The sequence below is a fragment of the Orbicella faveolata genome, unplaced genomic scaffold, assembly GCF_042242905.1.
Source record: "Orbicella faveolata isolate gen_17 unplaced genomic scaffold, um_ofav_v1 contig_24, whole genome shotgun sequence".
NCBI classification, from domain to species: Eukaryota; Metazoa; Cnidaria; class Anthozoa; order Scleractinia; family Merulinidae; genus Orbicella; species Orbicella faveolata.
The window spans coordinates 17,310,001-17,335,692 of NW_028301552.1; the positions used below are offsets into that span (position 1 = coordinate 17,310,001).

Below are 25,692 nucleotides of genomic sequence, written 5' to 3' on the forward strand. Positions count from 1 at the left end.
CTTTCAACAAAGACGATTTATAGACATATTCGGCTAACGTGTTTACCTCCTTGTTGCCACCCAATTCAGATCACGTGATGATTTATTTGGGAGATTACAGCTGTGCAATTTGTCGCGCGCAACTGATTGCATGGGAGTTTATAATATAGATAGGATCCTGCGTGCGCTCTGATCGTTTAAAAACCCATGTTTTATCAGAGTATAAAACATAGAAAAAGCGTGTTTTATTGTTTTTCGCGTGTAAAATCTATATCATAAAGCAAATGAAGAAGCTTAAGCCGAGAAATGTAAAAAACGCTCGCCTGCGGCTCGTGTTTTCTACATTTCCCTCGTGTTCTCTAATGCCCGTCGTGTGTTATCACAGTGTAATACACGGCTTACGCTTCTTTATTTGTTAAATAAACAACATCCAAAGTGAATAATTATACGATCTGAATTGGATGGCAACAAGGATGTATATACGTTAGCCGAATGCGTTTGTTTACAATTTGAAACTCAAAGAAATAATGCTTTGGAAAAATTAATCGTCTGGTTCTTTTGTGAAATCTTACGATAAATAGCGTTAGAAATACTTCAAAATTGTCAATATAATATTTGAATAAGGCAGAGGCCCGGAGGGCGAGTGTAATTTTGAAGTTTTTTTTTAATTTTTGAAATTACTCTTAACATATTTTAAAAGAAACTCCTTAACATACGTCCTGCAAATTGTATAAAAAGGTACGTAAAAATTACATACTATCTTTTTTCATAATTATTTACTACCCCACTATACATACTTACATATTTTTACAATAACTGTCTAATTTCTCGCGCGCTGATTGGCTCATTTTTTATCATCAATAAGAGTACAGACGAATAAAATTCTAATTTATGCCACATCAACTTTCAGCTATCAAACTGTCAACTTTTTAAACAATGAGATTTTATTGACTTTTTTAAGTAGCCAGTTAAAAAGGGAGAAAAGCTATTGACAATGTTCGCGTCATTTTAAATAAAATTCACTTATCCTTGCGGCTCGTGGTGAAAAAAGAGAACTAACAGTAAGTAATAACAATTAACATGTTAAAAATTAACATTAACAAAATTTAAGGCTACCAGACTTAATTTTTCGCTGGACAAAACGGATTTAACACACTTTTTCTATAGAAATTAGGACGACAGGTGGACAGCACTGAAACTGCAATGCAAGAGAAACTTAGCACTGTAATCTGTAGGAAAAAAAGGTCAGAAAGTTCAACCATGCGTCGCTTTTCCTCTGAATCGTAGTGGCCTCATAACTCTATCTAGTTGTTATTTCAAGCTAGTTTCATTTCGACTTCAGTCAAAATCTTTATAGCTTTATAAGGCTTTGGTTAGCTTTTTTCATTTGGTCAACGATTCAATATTTTCGTTGCTGTGCGTGTTCACCGTTTCTTGAATAGACTAATCCAGTTTTCGGTAGCGAGCCGTACTTCGTGTACGTTTGTCAATTGGCGGTTCTCAGGCATTAGTCGAGTCGTTCTTGTACTGCTGAGGCACTCACCTATAGCATTAAACAAATTTTGTTTTTTGCTTTTTTCGTGCGGCCATTTTCGACGAGAGTGCCAGTTAAAAAAAGTTGACTGCCATGGCAACTTTGAAATTTCAATTCTCTATTTAAAATAACCTGAAATTGGGCTGCTTTCAACAAATCAGCCTGGCGAATGTTTTCAGTGATTAATGCAAAAACACGTCTAAAGCACTTATGCGAAACAATGCGACGACTTTAGTGTAGGTGGATAAATTGACCGAAAATAACATTTCATTCCAGCTACTTCCAGCCTAAAATGTTTGTCCAATTTAACTTCGTTCCTTTTTTTCTTTTGCCGCGAACGTAATTGTAATTAAGGACTTGAACTTCAAAGAACAATTTTAACGTGAGTACGAAATTCACAAGCATGAACAACTGTAAATATAACTTATAAAGGAAGCCGCACTTAACGGCTATTGTTCGTTGCTATTGTTATGTCGTCGAGAAAAAAATATTTTCCTCTTGAAATTCTTCGAGCGTATGGCAACTCGGAACATCTTTCCCATTCTCAAAAACATCGAGCATCAAGAATCGAGGATCAAGTTTAGAGTCGAGAATGCCAACTTGCATTTGACCGGTACTGTTTACGATGAATACGATTAACTGCTTAATAACCGAGAGTGAGGTCATTACGGGAAAATCTCAAACTGAGGCCTTGCGGTATTGACCGAGCGATAGCGAGGTCAATACGGTAGGTCGAGGTTTGAGATTTTCCCGTAACGACCGAAAGGTCGAGGTTATTAAGTTGTTTATTGTATGGCTCACGAATTAAAGAAAATAAAGAAATTATTCGAGCGGAAGTTGACAATTTACATCCGGCGATGCGTGCGTTTACCAATTCAGTCATCGTCTCAAACCCAGGGCTTAACTACACAGTCAGTGAACTTCACCACTGTATTACGTATTCCGTTAAAAACACACATTTCTTTACGAGAAAATGATTGTCGCAGCCTCCGGAAAAAGGTATTTCAGTATTGTGGTGCCACAACTTGATGGGGAGTTTTTCCGACTTTTGTGGCGAAACGTCAACGCATATAGAAAAGACAAAAAGTGCTTCAAAATAGTCCAAACGAACAGTCTTTCGGTGAAAGAAAACATGCTTCAGAATGCATTGCTCAGAATAACTCGATCTTCGCATTCGCTTTCAACAACTTATCTTCACCTTCTTGATTCTGGGATTTATTGATGAACTTTTCAAGCCTTGTGAACGTCTAAAACTTCCTGCAGTTATCAGAAACACTGCTGCCGACAAAAACCGCCCGATTGACGATCCTGATGATCCTGGAAGCTGATTTACACTTGCTTGTGTTAAAGCGAGGGAATCTACCTGATGAGAACTGTGACGGAGTTCAATAGCTCGGTAATTGTTGTGACTAACATGATAACTCATAAATTTCTTCGTGGTGTTCTGTTTAGGATGCGCGACAGATCTGCCGATGGTGTTTTCCACTTAGCGATTTTAGCTTTACTTAAGACTCGGCAAACTTTGATTGTTTTCTCTAGAACCCGCCAAGGTTACCAGCTGCTCTGTCAAAAACGACTTCTATATGAATTTTATTAAGAAAAAATCTCTAAACTTTTAGCTACTTAGAATTCAGTTCAATTTACTTTGTCTTACTGTTTTTAATCGGTTTTCATCGTTTCAATGCACTTGAATTTTCAGAGCCGACTCTTCCCAATTTGCATAATCCGTAATCGGCCCGTGGGCATTACGGCTGCATAACGACCGCTCAGATCCAGCACTTAGCCAATCAGAGCGCGCGTTACATCGGCCACAAGCAAAAACCATGTAATAATTCCAAGTAATGAACATGATGCAAATGATTTCAATACAATAAAGATGCACTATGAGAATATTGAAATCGGTTTATGTTGACAGTGTAAGTTGAATTTCTTTTTTCCAACATTCATGGTCCATCATTACTGAAGTCAAGGGTTGTGCTTAACGTAATCAATCGTCCTCATAATCAAGTTCAAATCCTGCGCATTCTTCACCCTTGGCACAAGGGAATGCGTTTCTGATAACCACATGCGCACAGATAGAAAGAAAAATTATCTTATTTCCTAGGAAGTCTTGAAGGCGAGAAAACTCACAATAGGAAACTGTAAATAAATAATAAACAAATGCGATGGTCAACCAGTGACATTACTACTGACGTTCAAAAATTGTTACGCTATTAGTGGTCAGAGACTATTGTTTCCTTGCTATATTTGACACGTTATGAAAATAAAGATGGAGTTTTAATTACCTGCTAATATAAGGGCTTGCAAGGTTAAAAACGTGTAGACGGAGGATTTGACTATGAGGCATTTAAAACAGAAAGAAAATCATTTCAGGGAGTTATGTAATTACATAATTTAAAAGACTTTTATTTTTGCAAAGATAGTACATTGCAAAAAGTGGGGTTTTGGAAATTTTGAGTTTACTAGCCGGATGATCAATCAAGCGTCTCCTTTTTCGAAACACAGTAGCATTTGCTCTACTGTCCGCCTAATGTTACCTCAATTTAGGGTACATTTACATGTTAAACTATTTTGTCAAATATGAACTAAATATCTGCAAATATTGATGACAAGTTTTTTATAGAAAGGCCCGTATGCAATCGTCAGCAGCTATCTCAGTCAGCATCAAACATAGATTAAACAAATCGAAAAGTTTTGGTGATGTCGCTGACCTTAAAACCCTATGGAAATATTGTTTTTTGTTGGGGGTATGGATGGCAGAATGGTTTTCATCCCTCAAGGTAGTTACACCCGCACTAATTTCAATAATTTAGGATTTTACTTTTTTGAGTTCTAAAGGAAGGCGAAGAGAATCTGTTTTTGGACGGGAACAGTCTGTACACTGCATTGCACTGCATTCAGGGAAATGCACCTCAGATGACGTAGTTGCACTAAACAATATCTTGCAAAGTATATTTACCTTTCCTGTGATCCTGCCTGTTTTGATTTTTGTCCTGTTTGTCCTATATTTTGAATCGCAATTCTCATATTTACAAACATTTGCAGGAGTCAGAGTATTGTTAGCATCCATGTTTTTTCATCTTGGACTCGGCATCCACTAGCCAGCTTGCAACTTAAAAACAAAGAATCCCTCCATGTCGAATGGGAACGCTCAGCTTTGAACAAACAACTTAAACATGTTAATGTATGTCTCATTATTTAGTCTTTCTTGTTTAGTCTTGTAACCTCTGGGTATTACATTATATTTTCTCAGTCGGTTTCGTTTCCTATTCATGTCTATTGTGATTCGCTTTTTCGTTCACTTCTTCAGTATTACTCTTCAATATTATCACGTTTGTTCTATTCTTCTTTGTTATCTACTGTTCTAGTCACATATTGTTAACACCCTTGAACTTTTCAGTCCAAAACATGTTTTTAAACTCAGACTAGGTTTACCACTTTGTTTCTACCGCAAACTCAAAAGATCGCAGGCAGAAGAATAAACGGATTCGAAAGAAAATCTTTTAAAAGGCAAAACCCTCCGGATTCAAGAGTTTTTCGGATACACAGTTCCCACTTTAAATTCTCCATCCAAAATCTCCGGAGACACAACCAAACCGGGAAACTGTTATTTCGGATTCGTCCACTTGTGTGTAAAAGACAAAATCAATCCAGTACTAAAACGTTCCGGATTCGTCATGAACTCGGAACAATTTCCTCTAGTGTAAACCTATTCTCAAAAGTTGTGTCGTTTTTCTTAATTGTTTAGCAACCACCTCTGTAGTTTGAGGGATCATGTAAAACTCACCTTTGCAAAGTCGTCATCGTAACGACGAATTTTTCAAGAAATAATTTCGTTGACGACCAGACGGGGACGAGTTTTCAGAGTTGCGTGATGACGTCAGTGATAACTAGTGCGCTCAGTATCCCCATGTGGAAAATCTGCTAGTCAGTCTCAAAGTCGTCGTCGCGTTCCAATTGTCACGCTAGTCATATTTTTACTCAATTTTAGTTATTTATTTAAATCAAAATGTTAAATAAGCTCTTGATGGTGGGGTAAACCTTGTTCATTCCCTTTTTCAGTAGTAGTTCATTCGTTCAAATACTTTCGCACAGAATTTGCCATATAGCTCTACAGTCCCGCGCAGATTATTAGGGAGTTTACGAAAGCACGACGGCAATGGCAATGGGAACGTCACTGAACAAAAGAATTAATGAGCAGAACAATGGCTGTGCACGTGCGTTATAATTCTTCGTACATTTTTAACCGTCCTCTGAGACGACAACGTGAAATGACCATATTTTACGTTGTCTGGAGAACGTGAACCACGACGACTAATTTTTCAAATTTTTATTTCAAATTTTTTCGCTGTGTTCCGGATTTAGTTTTGCGATAGTAAACAAAGTAAATGTGATAAACAAAGTAAAAGTATCGCGAGATTCGTAGGCAAAATACAAATTCATTTTTTAATCAACGTTGTCCTCGGCGTCGCCGTCGTGGTTTCGTAAACTCCGTAATCTCTGGAAAAAAATACTTTTATCCGGAACCACATATATTCTTGATACGAAGTCTTCTTGCACCGATATATAAACTTATCCTGATTTCTCAACAAATTAATCTCCAGTGTACATTGTGCGTTGCATAGACACAGTTGGTACCTGGGACGCAGGTACGAAGGTACGAAGGTACGAAGCGAGACTGATTGAAACAAAGTGAAAAACAGAACAAATTTCCAAGCTTAATAATCCAGTCATTGCTGTATACTGTGGATAGCAGTTTACTAGGTCCAAAGTAAAACAGAAATAAAGGAGACTTTGACTTAGAGATACAAAATAAGATAAAAGCCTCAGTTGCAACTCACTTGTCATGTGCTTATTCAGGCCCCACCAGCGTAACAAGTTCTTTGGGGACATTAGAACAAGCAAGTACCACCGAAGCGTCAGCCATTGTGCCCACACCGACAGCTGTATCAGGTAAATTTGTCTTGTCTTTCCTGTGTCTATGCATAAGCTATTTCTATTTTCTCTCGCTTACTTATTATCCACGCAGAAAAGTCGAAGAAAGGTCTCTAAGGCCCAGTTCAAACTTTGACCTTTACCTGTACGGAGCCTAGTGTCGCTGTTAGGTACATGTAAAGTTCGACACCTGAATCAGATACGATTGACACATTTGTATTTGGGTCGACCTTGTTGTTCCATTCGATTGCGCCAGTCGAATAGAACGGCCAATGTTCGACTTCGATTCAGACGTTGAAGTTGACATGTGCAGATTCTAATGCATACATTAGAGACACATTACACGCATGAAAATTATAATAGCGGAGCTCCGGCAGCCCAACGAAGGGCGGTCATGCGGAGCCTTATACCTATATAGGAAAGAAAAGGAAACCCATTAATTGATTTTCTCATGGTTATCATGGCTAGCGGTATTGCTCGTGGGCGAGTACACACGACGGTGACGGGGTTGCGTAAGATGGCGGCCATACTCCAGCTAATAGGTTGACAGAGACATGCACCCTTCGTTTACACCGTCCTTTTTTGATATTGGAGATCCATGTTATAGTCGATTGTCACCTGTCTAAACAAGGTATCTGGCGACCAGTATCACGTGTCCATATCGCTGGCTCAAGTTTAGAGCTCATCGAGGCCACGTGTTTTTTAAAGTTGACCGCTGACCAAGTGCCGTTTTTTTTTTCGATTGGATAGCGGGCTCCTGTCGGGTTAAATTGAGGTAAACAGGGCCAGGTTGTCCAGAATCCGGTTAATGCTAACCCAGGGCTATAAAAGTCATTATAAAGTCAGTATAAATTTTTCTTGTATATAAATGTTTCTCACTGTTTTCTTTTGTTTATTTTGAGGACCTTGAGATTATTCAAACTCAAAACAGAAGGCCAAACAACATAAACAGAAAACCTCACCGTTAAGTTACAAAACTCAAATCAAAATTCTCGCTTATCCTGGGTTACCTTAATCTGGCTTCGAACAACCCCGCTCAGGAGCTCCGCTTTTAGGCTTGGCTAAATCTTTTTATTTTACTAACGTGTATATGACACAATTTTTTTCCCCGCTGATTCTGGTCGTTAATAATGTTAGAAAAACGATTGTTAAGTTTTTAGATGGTGAGAATATTTTGAAACCCCTTTTTTTCGTTCAAAATACACGCTACTTCCATGTTGAAATTGTCCCAGAGATCGCGCGGCCGAAATGTCAAATGGTTTACGTCTGTGACGTCACTGTGTTTGATAAACAAACTAATATGGCTGAAAGCGAAGGGAAACGTTTGAAGCATGAGACGGGTCGAAAATTAACGTTACTAGCTAGCAAATCACTCGCACATTTGAAGCCGTGTGCAAGAGAAATGACAAGGCGGCTTCTCTTGACAGCAACGTTATCAAACACTGTGACGTCACAAACACAATTCTCGTCCCTACTTTCCCGGACACTTTTATAGGGAAATTAGCTGTATTTCGGCCGCAAAAAATCATCCAAATTATTTTTTTTGCATCATCAAAACATTATTCGTTTATTACATATATCAAGGAAGGAAAATACCTAAAAAAAAAATTTGTGTCAAATACACTTTAAAATCTACACGTTGAAGTAAGGTGTCGTGCGCAAAAGAGGATGGCGCGAAAGGAGAGACTTGTTCGTCATCCTTCAAAACAGTGTTTCTGCCCAACTGGTGACAGGATCGACGAAGAGTCGTGATGTTATCTTGTTGAGATGAAATCAATACTGGTCTGCTTAATGAAAACTCTCTTTTTCTTGTTCGGAAATCAAGAAATAGCTACATGACACATACCTAGTATTTTGAAAACAACTGTGACCAAAATAGCGTTCACCATTTGGACTATTCACCATTATTACGCAAAAAGTATGGTTTAAAATGTTTTGAACTTTACGCCAAATCAAACGAACAGATTTTTTACTCTTGCGTATTTTACTTGCTAAGACCATAGTTTAAGATTTTGGTATTGGCTCTTTTATTGCAAATCCCTGGCTTTCACAAAGTTTAAGCTCTACCGATTTTAAATCCTTTCATGTACCGTTTCCATGGTAATATCGATTGCCCTAAAAACACAATAACAACCTTTAATTAATCTATTCCGAATAATTGGGGTGTTATTTTGATATTATTTCGACTAAGGGAAGACTGGTATAAAGCTGATAGAAAACGCTAATTAGGATCCTCAAGAAACAGGATGTTTTTTTTTTTTTTTTTTAAAAATGGTTACCTAGATGTGTCTGTTTTAAAGAAAGATATAACCCATGGTTACTGTTAGCTTTTCATTTGCTAATTTAGAGTCCATAAATGGAACAAGTTTCTTGAGAGAATCCCATCTAACAGTCATCTCGAAACACTGGCCACCGTCGTCAGCCATTCGGCCCTCGCCGACGTCTGTCGCTGCATCTTCTTCTTCTGCATCAGGTAAGCCTGTCCTTTCCAAGCGAGTCGGTAAGATTGTCATCGTATTCTCGACGGTATTCAACTTAAAACAAAGAATATGCCGTTGTAAAAAATTTTAATCTTTCATTGATGACTAAGCAAATCTTCAATATCAGTATTACTGTTTTCACACGCCTCACAACTTTGAACACTGTTCCGTCGGATAAGAAATCAAATTGCCGCACATGCGCAGAAGGGTGTCAAATGCCATTTAAATACTGACAGATCAGATCAGAGATGTTTGCTTCATATATGTAAAGAAGAAAATTTAGCGTCGTCTCGTGCCCTGTTAACCATCGTTTAAGTTTAATAGGATAAGATTTCTACCATCTCTAAATGAGGTCATTGGTTTTTTGGAAAGCTTTTGTCAAGCTCCAGGTATTGACATAGCCGTCGTATACGAAAACTCTGGCACATCTGAAGTATTTTGGCTTTGGCTAAAAGAAGGGAATCGCGAAAGTTTCCCAGTCCTGTGTCGTTCCCGTCCTCGCATCGTTATGTCCCTAATGTTGCTCACAATGATGCAGGGAACATATATATCAAGCACTCAAATTTTGAAACAATAATTTGTGATAAAATTAAAACTCCGCAACTCTTTTTTGGACCATTGTGGTTATACACTGTCCAGTAACCACGTGTCCTCTTAGAGGGCTTTTGCTTTCCTTGGAGCTACTAGCCGATGCTTTACGCTTTTATAAGTATTGGAAGATAAAAATGTTCAAGCCATAAACTAATGTAATTATAAAGGAAAAACATCTCTCGAGCGTGAAAGTTTCGGTTAAAAGCCGCTGTCAGAGAAGTCGATGGATCGAATTATATACCCATCTTTGTTTTATATCTAATAGCCTTTAATTTGGAAGCACTTGTTTTACAATAACTGTCTAATTTCTTGCGCGCTGATTGGCTCATTTTTATCATCAATAAGAGTACAGAGGGATAAAATTTTAATTTATGCACGTTTTCAAGTTTATGCAAGTTTTCAAACTGTCCACTTTTAAACCAATGAGATTTTGTGGACTTTTTTAAGTAGCCAATCAAAAAGCGAGAAAAGCTATTGACAATGTTCGCGTCATTTTGAATAAAATTCACTTATCTTTGTTCGCGGCAAATTTACGGCGTCTTTTCCCCTCATTTATTCCCGGCATCTGACCATTTTGGGGTCTTGTTATTGTGAAAAACAAATTGACGTCAGGTTTTTATACGTCTGTCCTCTTATTGATGATAAATTTCGTCATAACATTGTCAAAATTTACTGCGGAACCACTCGTCTGCGGCTCGTGGTTCCACAGCCACTTTGACAATGTTATGATGCAATTTATTATCAATTATAATAAAGTTTCCATATAACGCGCGCTCTGATTGGCTGAAAGAGCGTGCTTTATCAGAGAACAGAGCACGGGTTGATGACGGTAAGTTAGCTTTCAAATTTTTGCTTCGGAATTTTGACAAATTTGACCCAAATTAAACATCCCCTGTGATTCAGACAAACGCAATGGAAACGAACTATTTGTCTGTAGTAAATATGGCTCACAGAGACCATTGTTAGCAACAGTAGTGTTAAAACTGTACTAAAATAAGAAGTTTTGCTAGATTCCCGCCGACAAAACACGTAGCGAAATAAACAAATTCTGAACCTAAACAGTGCTTCGATAAAAGACATTATATTTGTTACGAAGGCAGAAATTATACGTAAGAAGTAAAACAACGACAGAAAACGACAACTGAACTGTCTCTGTTTACGATGAGAAGCTTTATTTTTGTAAAAATTCTCAATTGCTCAAACAACACTTACATGTAGTGTAGTAATGCTCGTTCTCTGGTCATCTCAGCGAAGTGAACCGACGAGTGGTCAGTGCAAAGCTTGCTCTGATATTCTCTTCTGTGCTCGGAGTAGAACCAGTGGGAGCCGTTTAGTCTTTCTAACTTTTACGCTAGTTCGGGCAATCTTGCTGCATGCGGCTACAAGCCGTAAATAACTGCAGCTCCGTTCAAATTCAACTCGGCATTTTGCATTTTCATCCGCGGGCTTTGAGCTCCACGTTTCGTAATTTCCACTGGAAAAGTGCACGTTTTCATGGGCCACAATACGGCCGGATTCCTCTGGACTATAAACCTTCACCTGCCTTTAGATCTGTATTTAAAATTTAACTTAAAAGCGAACTTCGAAGGCATCGTTCTTCTCTCGAAAGCCGCTCAAACTACTCGAAACTGAAAGCTTAGCTGAAGGCCAGTTTGTGACTGACAGCTGTCACTTCGTTAGCCAATCAAATTATTTGAACAATTCTAACAAGGACTGTGATTGGCTTATTTTAGCGTGCTTTATCAGAGAACAGTTCACGGCTGACGCCACTTTTGCTCGTTTGGAAAATAAAGTTTGGTTTGAAAATTCAGCCAAATTCGTGGGGAAAATATCGGATTCTTTATCATAAAACAAATAAAGAAGCTTCGACTGTGCTCTGTTCTGTTGTAAAGCACTTAGGAAGCGGTAGAGCACTCAAGAAGTAGGGAAAAACACTCGACTACGTCTCGTGTTTTCCCCTACACTTCTTTCGTGCTCTACCGCTTCCTGCGTGCTTTACAACAGAACAGAGCACAGTCGAGGCTTCTTTATTTGTTAATAAAAGGACAGACGCATAAAAAAACTGACGTCAATTTGTTAATTTGACTCCTTGTTCGACTCCAATCAGTTCATCGCTTTGGCAGCCATTCAGTTCACGATGGTCGGCCTTCTCGCGAAATACCTTGGTCAGCGGAATCACCACTACATAATTGTTTTCAACCCAGCAAATACTCAACTGATTGACCGAGGGACCGGGCGAGTGAATTATTTCTTCCCAACTCGTTAAAAAGTAATATTATCAACATACACAGCCAAACTAAAAATCGGCGCTTCGTCTGATTTGTTTACCGCTCATCATTGGATGAATCTATCTATTTTGGTTACATTGTTGACGAAGGAAACCTCTTAGGCAGTCTTTAAAGTTTACCCAGTTTTTTCCTATTGGACAAAAGGTTATCGGAAAGAAAAATTAAAGTCTATTTGTTATGAACTGGAAAAAAATACAGCCAAAACTCAGATTTTAAAAATTTTGATAGATGCCACAAGCAAAAACACAAGAAGAAGGAAAGGAAATCTGCGGTTCTGCAAAACTCGCAGCCCTGTGCAAAGTCTTTTCTTCTTCATCAACCATTTTACATATCATTTCTCCATGTCCATAGGTAGCGTTTTCACATGACGTCACGACAGCCATATTGATGTTTCAAAACAGCGAAAGGGCGGCCAGGTTGGTGCACCGCACCAATCCTGGGGGAGTTGAAATCTTCTCTCATATAAACACGTCAATTTCTCCCAATTATTTTGCATGGGTGCTGGCCACTTGAGTAAAAATGCTCTAATTATTTACAGTACCGTATAAATTATAACCAAATTGATTGCCCGATTTCTCCTGAATTCTTCAGTCTGGCTTTAATCATTCTAAATTTAATACAACTCATCAATTTTTTGATTTTTAGTATCTAATCTAATCTAATCTATCTAATCGAGTGCAGTCAAACGTGTATTAAGCGGACACCTTCGGGAAATGCGCTACGGTAAAAACCCGCATAAAAGAACAAGTGGATTAAGAACACTCAGGCTGAAATTTGGTCAAAAAAGTACCATATACATAAGAACACATTCAGCCCGAAAGATGAAAATTTTTCTTATATAAAAAAATTTTCTGCCAGTTAGATTAGAATAACCTACTAGGGTACAGTACTAAGTACAGTACTGAGTAGATCAACACTGTATACTGTATGTCTTATCCATTAATTAATTAAAATGTTGTGCTTGCACATTGATTTCATCTGTTGGTAATCTATGCAGTATTTAAGTTTTAGAAACAATTTTAAGAACACCTTAAGAACATTTTCAGACTGATTTTGCAGAAAACACTCGATATATAAGAACAAAATCAGCCTGAAACCCCAAAATACGTGTTCTTTTAATTTATGCGGGTTTTTACAGTATTAAAATATGGAGAAATTCGTGCCAAAATCTTCTCAATGAAGATTATTTCTGCGGTGAGATATTAAGTACTTACGTCAGAAATGCAAAGAACAAATGAGAAACATTGCCAATAAAATTTACCTGCAACTTTCAAAATACTATTTAGCACGTTAAAATTGGGTTTCCCCATACCACTGTTGAGTTATAAGAATTTTAACCAAGAAGTGGAACCTACCTATAACGAATGTTTTGACCTAAACGCCTCCTATATATTTTTTCTTTAACCAGTAGACCGCTCTTTCTATGAGTTTACCAGCGTAATAAAACCACACGGGTAGTTGGGAGAACACGACGAAAGCTTGTAAGTCAGCAGCTATTCGCAGCTATGGGAAGAACGTCCACTTTGTCGTCCACAGAATTCGCTAAACACCGAAAGTGCTTAAGGTTACAGTATACCTTCAGGTCGGCAATTTTCTTCAAATTTGGATTTTTGGGTCAAAGTAGTGGTCGAAGAATAATCTCTAATTCCTGAAAAAATTTTTTGAAAAAAGACTAAATATTGGCAGAGAAATGGCGGTTTTACGTTTTCGTTGGAAGTAAAAGTTTACATCTTGGGTGACAGCCCTTTGGCGCGTATGCAATCAACCGAGACGATTTTCGCGGGAAATACCCGTACGGATGTCACGAATTGACTACTCATCAGTTGATCAGCTTTGTTGTTCTGACTACCAAGCGTTTTTGGTATTAGATGTAATTCTGTTAAGTTATAAGTAAAGGTAGACCACGTTAAAAACATGGACCAGCTCGAAAAAGCGAAAGCAGCGAACAACGAGTGAAAATACATCAATGAGTGAAGATGCGAACGTTCGCCACGCAGATGAAGCTATAGCTATCGTGTAAGGTGAGGGAAGAGAAAAGAAAGGTTATGTAAAAATTTGGGAACTTGACAGCAATAACAGGATGTTGACAAAGACTCCGATAAATCCGATATCGACAAATTGTTGGACTCTTTGAGACCCATTGAAATATTGTCCATGCACAGTTGACCACGCACAGTTGCTCCACCGCACTTTCTTTTATCTGTTTTCTTCGCCTAACCACTCTAGCGTTCGTATCCTTTTTCGTCTTCCCCATTTTCCCAGAGTGACCAGCTTCAAGAAAAACCGAGCTACAGAAAAATTATCTCTCTGCTTTTGGCGCCTTGAGCGCATTGCAAAACATAAGGGTTTTTTTGGAGATTCTATTCACCAAGACGTTATTAACGTTAGTAAACTTTAAAGAGTTAAAACTCAAAGGGAATTTGTTCAATTGCCCTCAAATTTGGACAGTAGCTAGTTTAACATGTAAACTACAAACACGTGTCGCGAATTGTTAATTTCGAAATATTTTTTCTTCGAGAGCGATTTTTGTACGATCACTCTACATTTTTTAAATCCTATTTCGAAAATGTTCTGTAACTTTTTACTGCAATTGAATATGGCAAAACGCAGACATCTTTTTAAAGCGCTTTGGGCCCTGAAACCGAGAAAAAAATGAAATTGGCAAAAAACAAAAATTGCTTTGACTTGTAGCTCTCGAAAGGTGATTCGGGCACTCACATTTGGTTGTCGTGAAAAATTCGACAATTCATTTTATTTCAAAACTGTTGGAATAGTTTGATAGCCAGCTCTGTAAGCTTTAATTTGATATAGGGGCTTAGGTATCTACCGCTTAGACTCACTACATCGCTTGCACGTGAGACACCCCTGAAGGTATACCGTAACCTTAAGAGCCACTCCCCCTAACCACCGCGAGAGACGCGGCACAAGGTCGGAAAAATGGACCCCTTGATATTTCGCCCAGAGCTAACCTATAAACTAAAAACAGCTCTTCCACTTGCTAGAATTGAATTTTGAAAGAATTCTACATAACACCGAGTATGTTTAGAGATGTTTGAAAACGGTATGAAATTTTTGATTTTCAAAGTCTAAAAATTTCGGTTCTCTTCCCTTGGTCTCCAGGAATTCGGAATTACAACTGTAACTCTAAACTAGTATCAAGGCAGCTTAGCAATACCTCCTAAATAAAATTTTAAACTGAGGAAAGCCATAATTTGCTATGCGCCTTCACGCGAGTTCGATTATCTAATCATGAAATTTGACCTCATTTCTGTCATTTTCGGCTTCACGGGTTGTCGACGGTTTTTCGTAATTTTCTCAAAAATGTAAAAACTCTAGAACCTAAGACTTATATCACGATTCTTAGCATACCATAGGTTATCTCTGGACGAAATATCAAGGGGTCCTTTTTCCAACCTTGCGCCATATTTTTTCAATCTCACACGGTCCCTATAGAGAGTCGCTCTTAAGACTTTCTTCTAAACTCGAGCGTAAACGGAATGTGCGTAAAATTTTTGCCATGAGAAAAAGATCACGTATTGTATGGCTTGACCAATTTCTGGTGCTGTTTTTCCTTGCAAATCTCCATGTAAATGTTGATTAAAAAATATTCATGTTGTTGATATTATTGTCGGCCAGTAAAAGCAGAAATTGTTATTACGTTCTCGCTAGTGTTCAGAGCTTTAAGCTCTCGCGTAGTGCCGCCCTTTACCAATACAATAGAAAACAGATTTGGCAACTCTGTTGAGCAACCAGGGAGAGCGTAGTGTCTCAGTTATTTTTTAATTTTAATAGTAGCATTAAATATCATAATACCATGAAACTGGTGTTTTTTTGTCGTTTAGTTCCTGGTTATGTTCCACGGGTGTACGGATATAATCTTGGTCCCAACTCTCTCGAGATTAACTGGTCTCCTATACCTGAAGAAGATACTCATGGAGTTCTTCTTGGCTACGTGGTGTATTTCAGACGTTATGGTTCCTACGAGAACTTCACCACTGTCAAGGTGAACGCAAGTACCCGAGTATTGAGAATTACAGGTCTCATGGAGGCCACGAGATATGAAATCAAAGTTGCAGGTCGTACATCTGTTGGCGAGGGTCCTTTGCGTACCAGATATGTGAGCACAGGTTGGTAGCTAACTGTTGTGTTTATCAATGAACGATTTCCTAAATAGCAGTCTTGAAGCACTTGAACGGTGTGTTTTTCTTATCCAGTGAAAAACTACAAGCTTGATGTGTTGATACTGATTGTCACAAGCTTACTTGCTTAGCTATTGCACAGTACAACACTACAGGTTTACTTACATAGGCAAATTTGGTGCTTTTTTTCGGGCTATGGTCTTGGCCAATCTTGTGGGATTTAAAACACCGCAGTTTTGTGTAACCTGAAGGGTCTTCTTTCGGCCTCTTTCAAGACATTATTCAATCAATTAAGCACAACAATCCTGTGAGAACAAACACTTACTTAAAATGTTCAATGTCGTATTAATTTGTAGTCTCACCCAAAAGGCTTGATTTAATTAAGGTGCCTGGGTAAAATCGGATCAATTGAAAAAAAAAAAAAAGGGACAATTGGATGTCACAGCAGATTTGATATGGAAGGGCTAGTTGACTAAATCTGTTTTATCAGCAAGGACGACCAGGCAAAACGTTTTGTAATTTCTGTATATATTCAATTTTACAGCTTGTGGACAGACCTTCAATGGTACAACAAGTGAAATCAATGTAATAACCTCATACTATTCAGGATATTGTATCTGGGAAATCCATTCACCTTTAGTGAACTCAAGCGTGCTTCTTGTTGTTCAACGTTTCCAAATGCAGTATTGCTGGTAAGAACTTTGGATCATTCCATTATTGTTATGAACTTACTTCCATGTGGTTGTGTTACCAGAGGCAGCCCAGACCTACTGTATGTGGAATGAATTTATAAACAACCGAACCATAACATTTATGTCTTCAAATTTTCTGAAACAAATGATAATGATGAGTGCTGTATTTCCCGCGCTCTGTTTACTGGACCAGAGGATAAACAATAAATAAACAAAAAACGTGTTGAATTGTTGAAAAATGGCTATGAGCCAAAGGCTCATAGCCCCTTTAATTGTTTATGTAAATTGAAATAATGTATAGCTATGAGCAAAGGCCCATAGCCACCTCATTACAAAATTTTATCAAGGGACTTATATTGTCTTACTTCACAAATAAAGATTTTGTCCAGCAAAGGTGAGGGCAACCAAAACGCAGACACAGGCTTCTAAGGTCTAAAACAAGCGGCCAGGCCACGGGGAGGAGGTGGGGAAAAGCAATCGGACAAGCGTTACTACGGAACTAAACTCCGTAAAACACCGAGATATTTCAACAGATTTGTAAAGTCATATTCGTATAGGAGCGAAATATTCTTCCAGCTTTCGGTTCAAAAGGGTCGATACTATCAAAACATTCCATAGTTGAACATAGTTTATAGGTCACAACCAGTTAATGTTCGAAACTTTATAGAATTTGTCGCTTAGGCTTCCAGTTGAGGTGCATGTCAAATAAAAAAGTTTGTGTTACAGGTACAAGCATAATAATTGTTCCAACCGTATGTTCTAAGAAAGTTGCTCCTTCGTACTAAAATGCGGCAAACTTGCTTGTTTCCCATTCCAACAAGTTACAGTAATCAGCCTTTTCTCCGACTGAGTTATTTAGTGAGAATGATTGAAGTTGTCCGGATAGCAAAGTGGATCGAGTAAATTAGCACCTTCGGTTTCCTGCTGTACATAAACATTTACGGAAGACCAGGAATTGGAATCCCTGAAGTTTAGCCAAAATCAGTAACTGATCTAAACGCATGCATACTCTGTTATTGTCTACGCTACTTCGGGCCGTTCGTTTAGGATACTTCACCGAAATCAGCTGACCGTGAAGGCCTGGGAGAAAGCCGTACAGCAACTTTTACACGCCATCTTTCGACATGCTAAGTAACCTGGCCCACGTCAAAAATGTAAACACAACGGACTTCTTTACGGTCGAACTCGACTTTTAGTCGTGAAAGAAAAATTTATTTGGCATCAAACTAAGGTAAGGAGTATTATGAAGTCATTCTGTGAGAGCTAAATCGACTGTTTTACTAAACGCAGTAGCGGCCTAGCTAATTCTACCGGAAGGCACCATTGAGAGCCGATCGATTACACGCAATGTCGTTTTAATTATCCCGTAAATCTGGAAACGAGCAAAGTCCACAATCTTCTTCAGCCATTTGAGGTCAGTAATTAACATTTGTTTGTTATTTCGTCCGCTAATAACCGGAAGAATTGCCAGTTTCACCGTTAAACGGTCTTCCAGCCGTTTAAATAGCATGTCGACAGATGGCATGTCGAAAGTTGGTCGAAGGATGTCGCCTATGCACGTAACACTGGAAGAGGATGTAAACGGAATTTGTTCCCATTTTGCTATCAGAGGTATTATCCATTATAAAAGAATTTAAGGCTGGCTATAAGGCCAACTCGACTCGAAGCCCAATAAATTCTCGAATAATCTACGGATCTGCTCCAAATTGCGATCAGCTGAACTATGTATTCCGTGATTTCCTGTATATTGGTCGCTGGCTTCCAAAACCCATCGCAACTGCCCGAGAACCACTAATTTATCACCAAATTTGCTTGACCTATTAGCTCCGCCATGAACTTTATTATCGATGATTTGCTTTCCTCCAAATGGTAAAGGCCTGTCCAAACGGGAAATGTTTGGCGACTAAACACCATCAAACATTGTTTGGTGACCAAACATTTTATCGTTTGGCCACATTGTTTGGTGCTGTTTGATCGTGTTTGTTCGTGTTTGATAAAATTTGAAGGTCATCAAACATTCGATCAAACAACTCGAAACATTTCTTTTGTTGTCGTGTTTGATGGGCGATGTTTTGTTCGTTTGGACAGCCGCATTAAACATGTTTGGTGCGCGCATGCGTACCACGCTTGCTCAGCGGCTTGTATCCATAGATACCGCGTCTTGTTTGCGTACGTCGCTCGTTCAGTATTTTGAAAATGGCGAACTAAGAAGAAGCTTTGGTGGACGTTGTTGAACATAGGGAGATAGTTACTGAAGAAACGCCGAGTCTTAAACGAAAGTAAAGCAAAGGAAAGGCAAGGAAATGGAACGACGAAGAAACGGATCTTTTGATTGATCTATTGGAACAAAATGCATGCCTATGGGATGTATTTTCAAAGGAATATCACTTAAAAGATATGCGAGATAAAGCATACGAGACGATGCAAGAAGAACTTGACATTCCCATAGCGGACATAAAATACAAGATCATTGGGCGGAGATCGCAGCTCGGTCGTGAAGTGGCCAAGGCGAACCAAAAGATATCAGGACAGAGAGTCAGAGGAAATTACAAATCCACCTGGATTTACTGGGACAAACTCCAGTTCCTAATGCCTGTCATCAAAGCTGGGAAAAGCAAAGACAGTTTACAAGCTTCAGCAGATAGGCAATCGTATGTAAGTCCTGATACAATACAAATAGAAGATGTACAAAACGACACGGAAAACCAGGAAAACGAGTTACAAACTACACGAGCAAAGTTACCCAAGAGAAGAACTGAACAAGAACTCACGTCAAAAAGGTGCGCGTTGCTTGACAGATGTCTGTATGTTCTTAAAGAACCTATGCAGTCTTAAGAGAAGAAACAGTGTCATTTCCCAATGCACATTGCAGAAAAGTTAGCTTCCTTCGACAGAAGAACAAGGCAGATAGCCGAGAAAGGAATAAATGATATCATATTTGAACTGGAAATGGGTGACCATTCCCAGTCACCAGCTTTCCCTCGTCATACTGGTAATTCCATGCAGTACTCCTCAAGTGATTGCAGTCAAGGCTTCTACATGGGAATGCTACAAAGCCAGGCTCCACAATACCATAATTTCTCAGACATTGAATTACTACATTACATTTCAAAGGTTCCTGTTGCTGTTTATCCCAGTTATTCAGTAATATTGACTAAGTTAAATATTTTTGAGAGAGAATTAGGGAACATATAAGTTTGTTACTGTTTGGTACAAATAGCTGTTGACTTTGGTCAGATATAAAATAGCATAAAAATGAAATATCATTATCAATATATATTTAGTAGAACATAAGAACCTTTTTTCACTACTTTCAACATTATTTATTGATCAGAATATTCCAAATAATCTATTTTTCCACATTTTCACGGGCATTTTTAATGCTGAGGCCTGACTTGAATTAGTCCAAGCTTTTTCTTAAATGTAGTTATAAAATATAATTATTTGAAAGGATGAGTTTTGTTTTACTGGTGGAGACGAGAATTGGGCATTGTAGCCTTCAATGTAATGTTAATGTTGAGCATCATTTGGTCTGGGATTCTATCCAGATATAAAAGTCTACTTATTGTGACATTTGATATATTTTGGAGTTAATAAAATCATTAGCATTTTGTTATGTTATTCTGATAGGTTTTTTTCAATGGCAATTTGTAAAATCAAATAAACATAGTTTCATGAAACTGATATTTGTTTTGCTTTTCTTTAAACTGGAAACTTTGTGTATACAGCAGGTAATATACATGCACAATGGAACCTCCTCCCTCAACATCTTCCCTCCCCTTAAAGACTTAATAAATCTTTAAGTGCTCTTATCATGTTCTATGGTGCATGCAATCTATTCCTTATCAGTCGTTATCAGTCACAGAAGCTGTAGAGTGACTGAGTCAGAATAAATCAACACTTAAAGGAAACAACTTGTTTCCTTTCCTAAGTTAGGCTGCCTCGCACATAGCCACAAATTCAAACTGCTGTGCTTTTATTTTCAATCATGTTCAAATCATGTTCGACTGCCATTCGACAGCCCCTTCATTTACAAAGTAATCCTTGAAGGTATCTGACCAGTTTTGCATCATTTGTTGCATTGTGTCCAGTAATTGGGACAGACAGAGACAGAAATGACTCTGATGTGCCCTCTTGCCTCCAAAGTCCATTTGTCACCTCTCCACTCCTTGACTCAGTGTCCAGGAGTCCTTGGGGGCAGTAGACATTTCTCGATGAACTCTTTCTGAGGTAGTTATGTAGTACTAGTGCTGCCTTACCAATGATTCAGTGGAACTTGGTGCCAGTTGAAGGACAGTTCTAAATACACGCCATCTGTTTGCAATAATTCCAAACAGGTTCTCAGATATCCTTCGTGCCCGGCTGTGTCTGTAGTTAAAAATTCTTTTTTTCCACGGTGAGCGCGTTCTGGGCATACGGCTTCATCATGTTTTTCTTCAGAGCAAAGGCATCATCACCGACAAAAACATAAGGTGCTTCGGTCACCCCATATGGAGGGCACTTTGGTGGAGGGAGAGAAACACTACCGTCTTCTCTTCCCTGGGATCGGCTACACTTGTTCCACACTCCTCCATCTGAAATTCTCCCATTTGTACCCACATCAGCATAAATGTATTCATAGTCCGGGCCAGCAGCAGCAATCAAAATAATCGAATTGGTATGCTTGTAATTATAATAATAAGAACCAGCATTAGCAGGTGGCTGGATAACTACGTGTTTACCAGCGATGGCCCCAATACAATTGGGAAAGTTCCATCGCTGCTCAAACTGAGATGCAACGTTGGCCCATTCTTCGAGTGTGGAAAGAAACTTGAGGTACCTTGACGCAAGATTCTTCTCTATGGCCTGACACACCTCGTTGACAATGTAAGAAATTGCCGACTTCGAGATTCGGAACTGGAAGCTCAAGGATCTGTAAGTCTCGCCAGTGGCAAGAAATCGTATTGTCAGTGTCAGTCGTTCAGCAGCACTAATAACCTTGTGACTACCTCCTCTAATATTTCAAGAAGGATTATAGCCGCTATACTCTTCTTTAATTTGCACCTTTGAATCCCAACCTGCGAAGTCTCACGTTCCGCCACATTGAAATCTCGTGCTGACTAAGGTACGCTGGGTAATTTGTGGCCAATAGTTCTTTGCGTGTGGAGTTTGATCTGTGTTTGATCAAACATGTTTTAACCGTTTGGCCACTCACTTCAACATCAGCATGTTTGGTCACCAAACCATGTTTGATGATGCTCGGTCGCCAAACTTTTCCCGTTTGGACAGACCTTAAGTCATTGTCATGAGTCGCGTGGTTTTATAAATTTATTCCACAAACAGTACGTCTGGGCTACTTGTAGAGTTAGTCGAAGAAGAAGAGCAGTTTTTTTTTCATAAGTCGTATATCACACTCCATACTTATGAACCTAATCTGGTCATATTCCTAAGGGTTTTGTTTACTCTAGATAAACAGCTATGGCTTTTTTTAATTCCTTAATAAATCATTGTGATTGCTGGTTTAGCAAAATTTTTTGTAAATGTTTTGCAAACCACAAAATATTTTATCTGGTTTTCGCCTCGTTACCTGTGGGCTGTCTGCACCTATCTTCTACGAAAACTTCAGCCATAATTGATTATTTATCATTGAAAATTAAAGACGTAATGTGTAATAGTAATATATCCTGTCAAAATGATACAAGACTGTAGGCCGAGTTGAATTTATTCATCAATTTCAGAGCGTTTATAGTGTGTTTCTCCCTGCTGTATTTAGGAATGGTTATGTTACAACTCACAAGGGCCAAAGCAGCAACCTTTGCGGTAAAAAGGAACCCTTTGCAATTCTCATTCCGGGAGGCTATGCCCATGTCGGACTTTACGTGTACTATTATAATTATTATACGACATTGAAGGCTATGTACTTTGTGATGAACCACACGGGCTTACATGGTAAGTTAACCGTTTGACTAGCAATATACCAGGAGTATTAAAAGTGAATGTTTTCTGTCTCATTTGCTCTTTTTAACACAAAACAAAATGCAGAAAATACATTTTGCTACTTTAAAATTTATGTGGTTTTCGACCAATCAGAAGAGACTATTTGGAATGGAAGTAATATAAGCCTTCGGAATGCCCGACGCTTCTGTCTCCAGCCATTAATTGCCTGTTACTTAGATGCGACAAAATATCACGCGTGCAAAAAAGGGGGCTGATTTAAGAAAAAAGACAAGCAACAAAAAGATACTAAGGCAGGTATTTCAGAGAATATTAATGAAGGGGAAAAAGGTGAATTAGTTGTTCTACAACAAGAGGAGCAGTAGGTTTGTAGTCTTATGACAGCTGTGACAAGAAAATCTTCACAAAATAATCGATTGGCAATTTGTTGAAATTTATATGCAACTGTGTGTGTAGCAGCTGAAGGTTGCAGTGTTTTGAACTAAGACGTTGTGGTCAAATTACTTCCTTATACTAACAACGTGTTTCATATTTGTTGTTTTTCTAGCTTCCTATCAACATGACTGGAATGTCACAGTCGGCAACATCAGTTCTACAACAGTCAATGTCAGTTGGTTGCCTTTGAATAGCAGTAGCTTAAATTCCACTGACATATGTGGTTATGTAACTGTTTGCATACTCAGAGGTAGCAGTGACATTCTTCCGTTGAGTGTAGAAAATGCTTCATCTTCCAATACCGTGGTGCTCAATCTGAAACCCTACAGCAATTACGAAGTCAAAGTTGTTGCTCTCCTCAAAGATCGAGTAACTAATATAACAACACTGAAAAGCAGCGAGAAAACTGACATACGTACGAAAGAGGGCGGTATGTAATTTTGTTATTTGTAACTTATTACCTTTAAACTGCAAGTAGTTCCTGTTTTCTTGTAAAAGCGGTGAGCACGAACTGAAAAAAACCGAAGATAAAGAGGGCAATTGGCAAAAATATTTAAGCATATGGACCATTCTTTCTATGGGTTTACCGGCATAATAAACCCACGCGTAATGTTGAGAGAACACGAGAAAACCTTGTAAATAACGAGCCGCTAGTTGAGTTTTTTAACGGAGTTGCAGGCTTCCCCTGCCTTATCACCTTCGAAACCCCATGTGCTAACCACGTTAATAACCTCCTGAAAAATTAAAATCTAAATTTCTTTATTTTTTTTCTAAGAATTAAAAAAAAAAAAAAAAATAATAGGATCTCTTTTTGCGTTGTTGAGTTATATGCGCGTTTTAAGTTAAATTCATGGGTAGATAGGGTACACTGATGCTTCGCCTTGAAACATCATTTTAGTACCAACTGATATAGGCTGGTAGTACATGTATCGAGCAATCAACGTAAATGAGTTGCTTCTTTACCACTTACCTTAATTATTCCATGGTGGCTATAGAGATTTTTGTGAATAAACGCATGCCACCCCCCAAATTGCAAACTATTGTTTTTCTTTTTTCAATAAGAGAGTTTTGTGTTTCACAATTGCATCAAACCAAATGTTTCTTTGTCGTTTAGTTCCTGGTTATGTTCCACGGGTGTATGGATACGATCGTGGTTCCAACTCTCTCGAGATTAACTGGTCTCCTATACCTGAAGAAGATACTCATGGAGTTCTTCTTGGCTACGTGGTGTATTTTAGACGTTATGGTTCCTACGAGAACTTCACCACTGTCAAAGTGAACGCAAGTACCCGAGTATTGAGAATTACAGGTCTCCTGGAGGCCACGAGATATGAAATCAAAGTTGCAGGTCGCACATCTGCTGGAGAGGGTCCTTTGCGTACCACATATGAGAGCACAGGTTGGTAGCTGTATAGACATGCTTAATTTGTCCATTACTTAATTGCTGATTTTAGTTTGTGTTGTATTGGTTTTGTGATCATCTATGCCTGTGCAATACATAGCCAAAGTTAGCCCACATTATACGGAGTTCACGGGTTAAGTCCCGCTCTTCCCACTGAGTACCACTTAGTTGGAGTTGTTTCTCGGTAAACCCAAGTTCAGCTCCTCGGTCATGCTTGTAAATGGCCCACTTGTCTGCCTTCCACCTGTTGGGATTTGTAAGCTTATTATGTGTCGCTGACATATTGTTTCTTTTAGTTTAAGTGCATACCTGAGAAGTAGCTAGGTGTAGCTAAGTTGTTTAGGTGCTGTGATCTGTCTTAGAAATAAGAAAATCAACACTGTTTGGGAGGAAGGGGTAATGTTTCCAGGGCGATTGAAAACCGATCACATTGGGGGTTTTTATCATTAAATGAGTGCACAAAAATTACTCACCAATCTGCTTTCACTGTTAGCTACTATTACAGACTGCATAATTTAGCTGACTTGCCGGGAAAAGCTCCACTGAAGTTCTTACAAACAAAGCTACTGATTGAATTGTCCAAATGAAACCTTGATAAAACTAGTCTTGATATCACACTTTTTAAGGTGAAACAAATTCTTTTTTGCTGTATATTGTAACTAAACTTGTTGGATTAACCTAATCACAATGCTGGTACTTCCAGAGACTTTTAATTCACAAAAAAATAATTCATGCACGCCTTGCTTCCGGTTGCGACCACCTCTCGTAAGCGACCAGTTTTCCAAAATGCCAAAAGTTTTCGGGTCAAATCACTATATTTGGAATCTCTTGTAAGCGACCACCTCTCGTAAGCGACCGCGACCACTTTTAGAGCCAAAAGTTTGAACTTTTCTTTTGTTTTCAACCTCCCGTGAGCGACCACTTGACAGATAATAGAGCGAAAATTGGATAATAAGATGTTCCAACAATAGCGCAATACTGGATAGTACAAGACACTGATATTTCTCAATGGCAAGCACAGTATTTCTTCTCGAAATTGACTTTCGACATCAATAAAGCATTTAAAACATTGGGTAAGTCTCTGGAGTTACCATATGCCAGTAATGAAGCAAAATTTTGACCCAGTATGGTCTTTGCTCTCGTAAGTGACCATCTCCCGTAAGCACTTTTGGGAGGTTCGACTGTAGTCGTTTCTACGTTTCGCGTATCCACGACCAAAAACTATGCATCATGCTTGCTACATTAAACGAAAAATTAAAGTTCGGCTTTGGAAAGGCCACTCT

At 38.6% G+C, this 25,692-nt stretch overlaps 1 protein-coding gene and 1 pseudogene across 2 annotated transcripts in view; both read left to right on the top strand.

Annotated features, from left to right (window-relative positions):
- The window catches only part of LOC110043096 (uncharacterized), a 390,873-nt gene that overhangs the window by 249,571 nt on the left and 115,610 nt on the right, over nt 1-25,692 (top strand). Inside the window, exons 2-8 of one of the 2 annotated variants that reach the window (XM_089292809.1) lie at nt 6,374-6,466; nt 8,796-8,921; nt 15,650-15,934; nt 16,491-16,638; nt 22,391-22,566; nt 23,120-23,437; nt 24,122-24,406. In XM_089292809.1, coding sequence (XP_089148935.1) covers nt 6,374-6,466; nt 8,796-8,921; nt 15,650-15,934; nt 16,491-16,638; nt 22,391-22,566; nt 23,120-23,437; nt 24,122-24,406 — 1,431 coding nt within the window. The remainder of the gene's footprint in view (nt 1-6,373; nt 6,467-8,795; nt 8,922-15,649; nt 15,935-16,490; nt 16,639-22,390; nt 22,567-23,119; nt 23,438-24,121; nt 24,407-25,692) is intronic. The other variant, XM_089292808.1, reaches the window with a different exon arrangement.
- Nucleotides 16,645-20,345, top strand: LOC149110683 (uncharacterized; annotated as a pseudogene).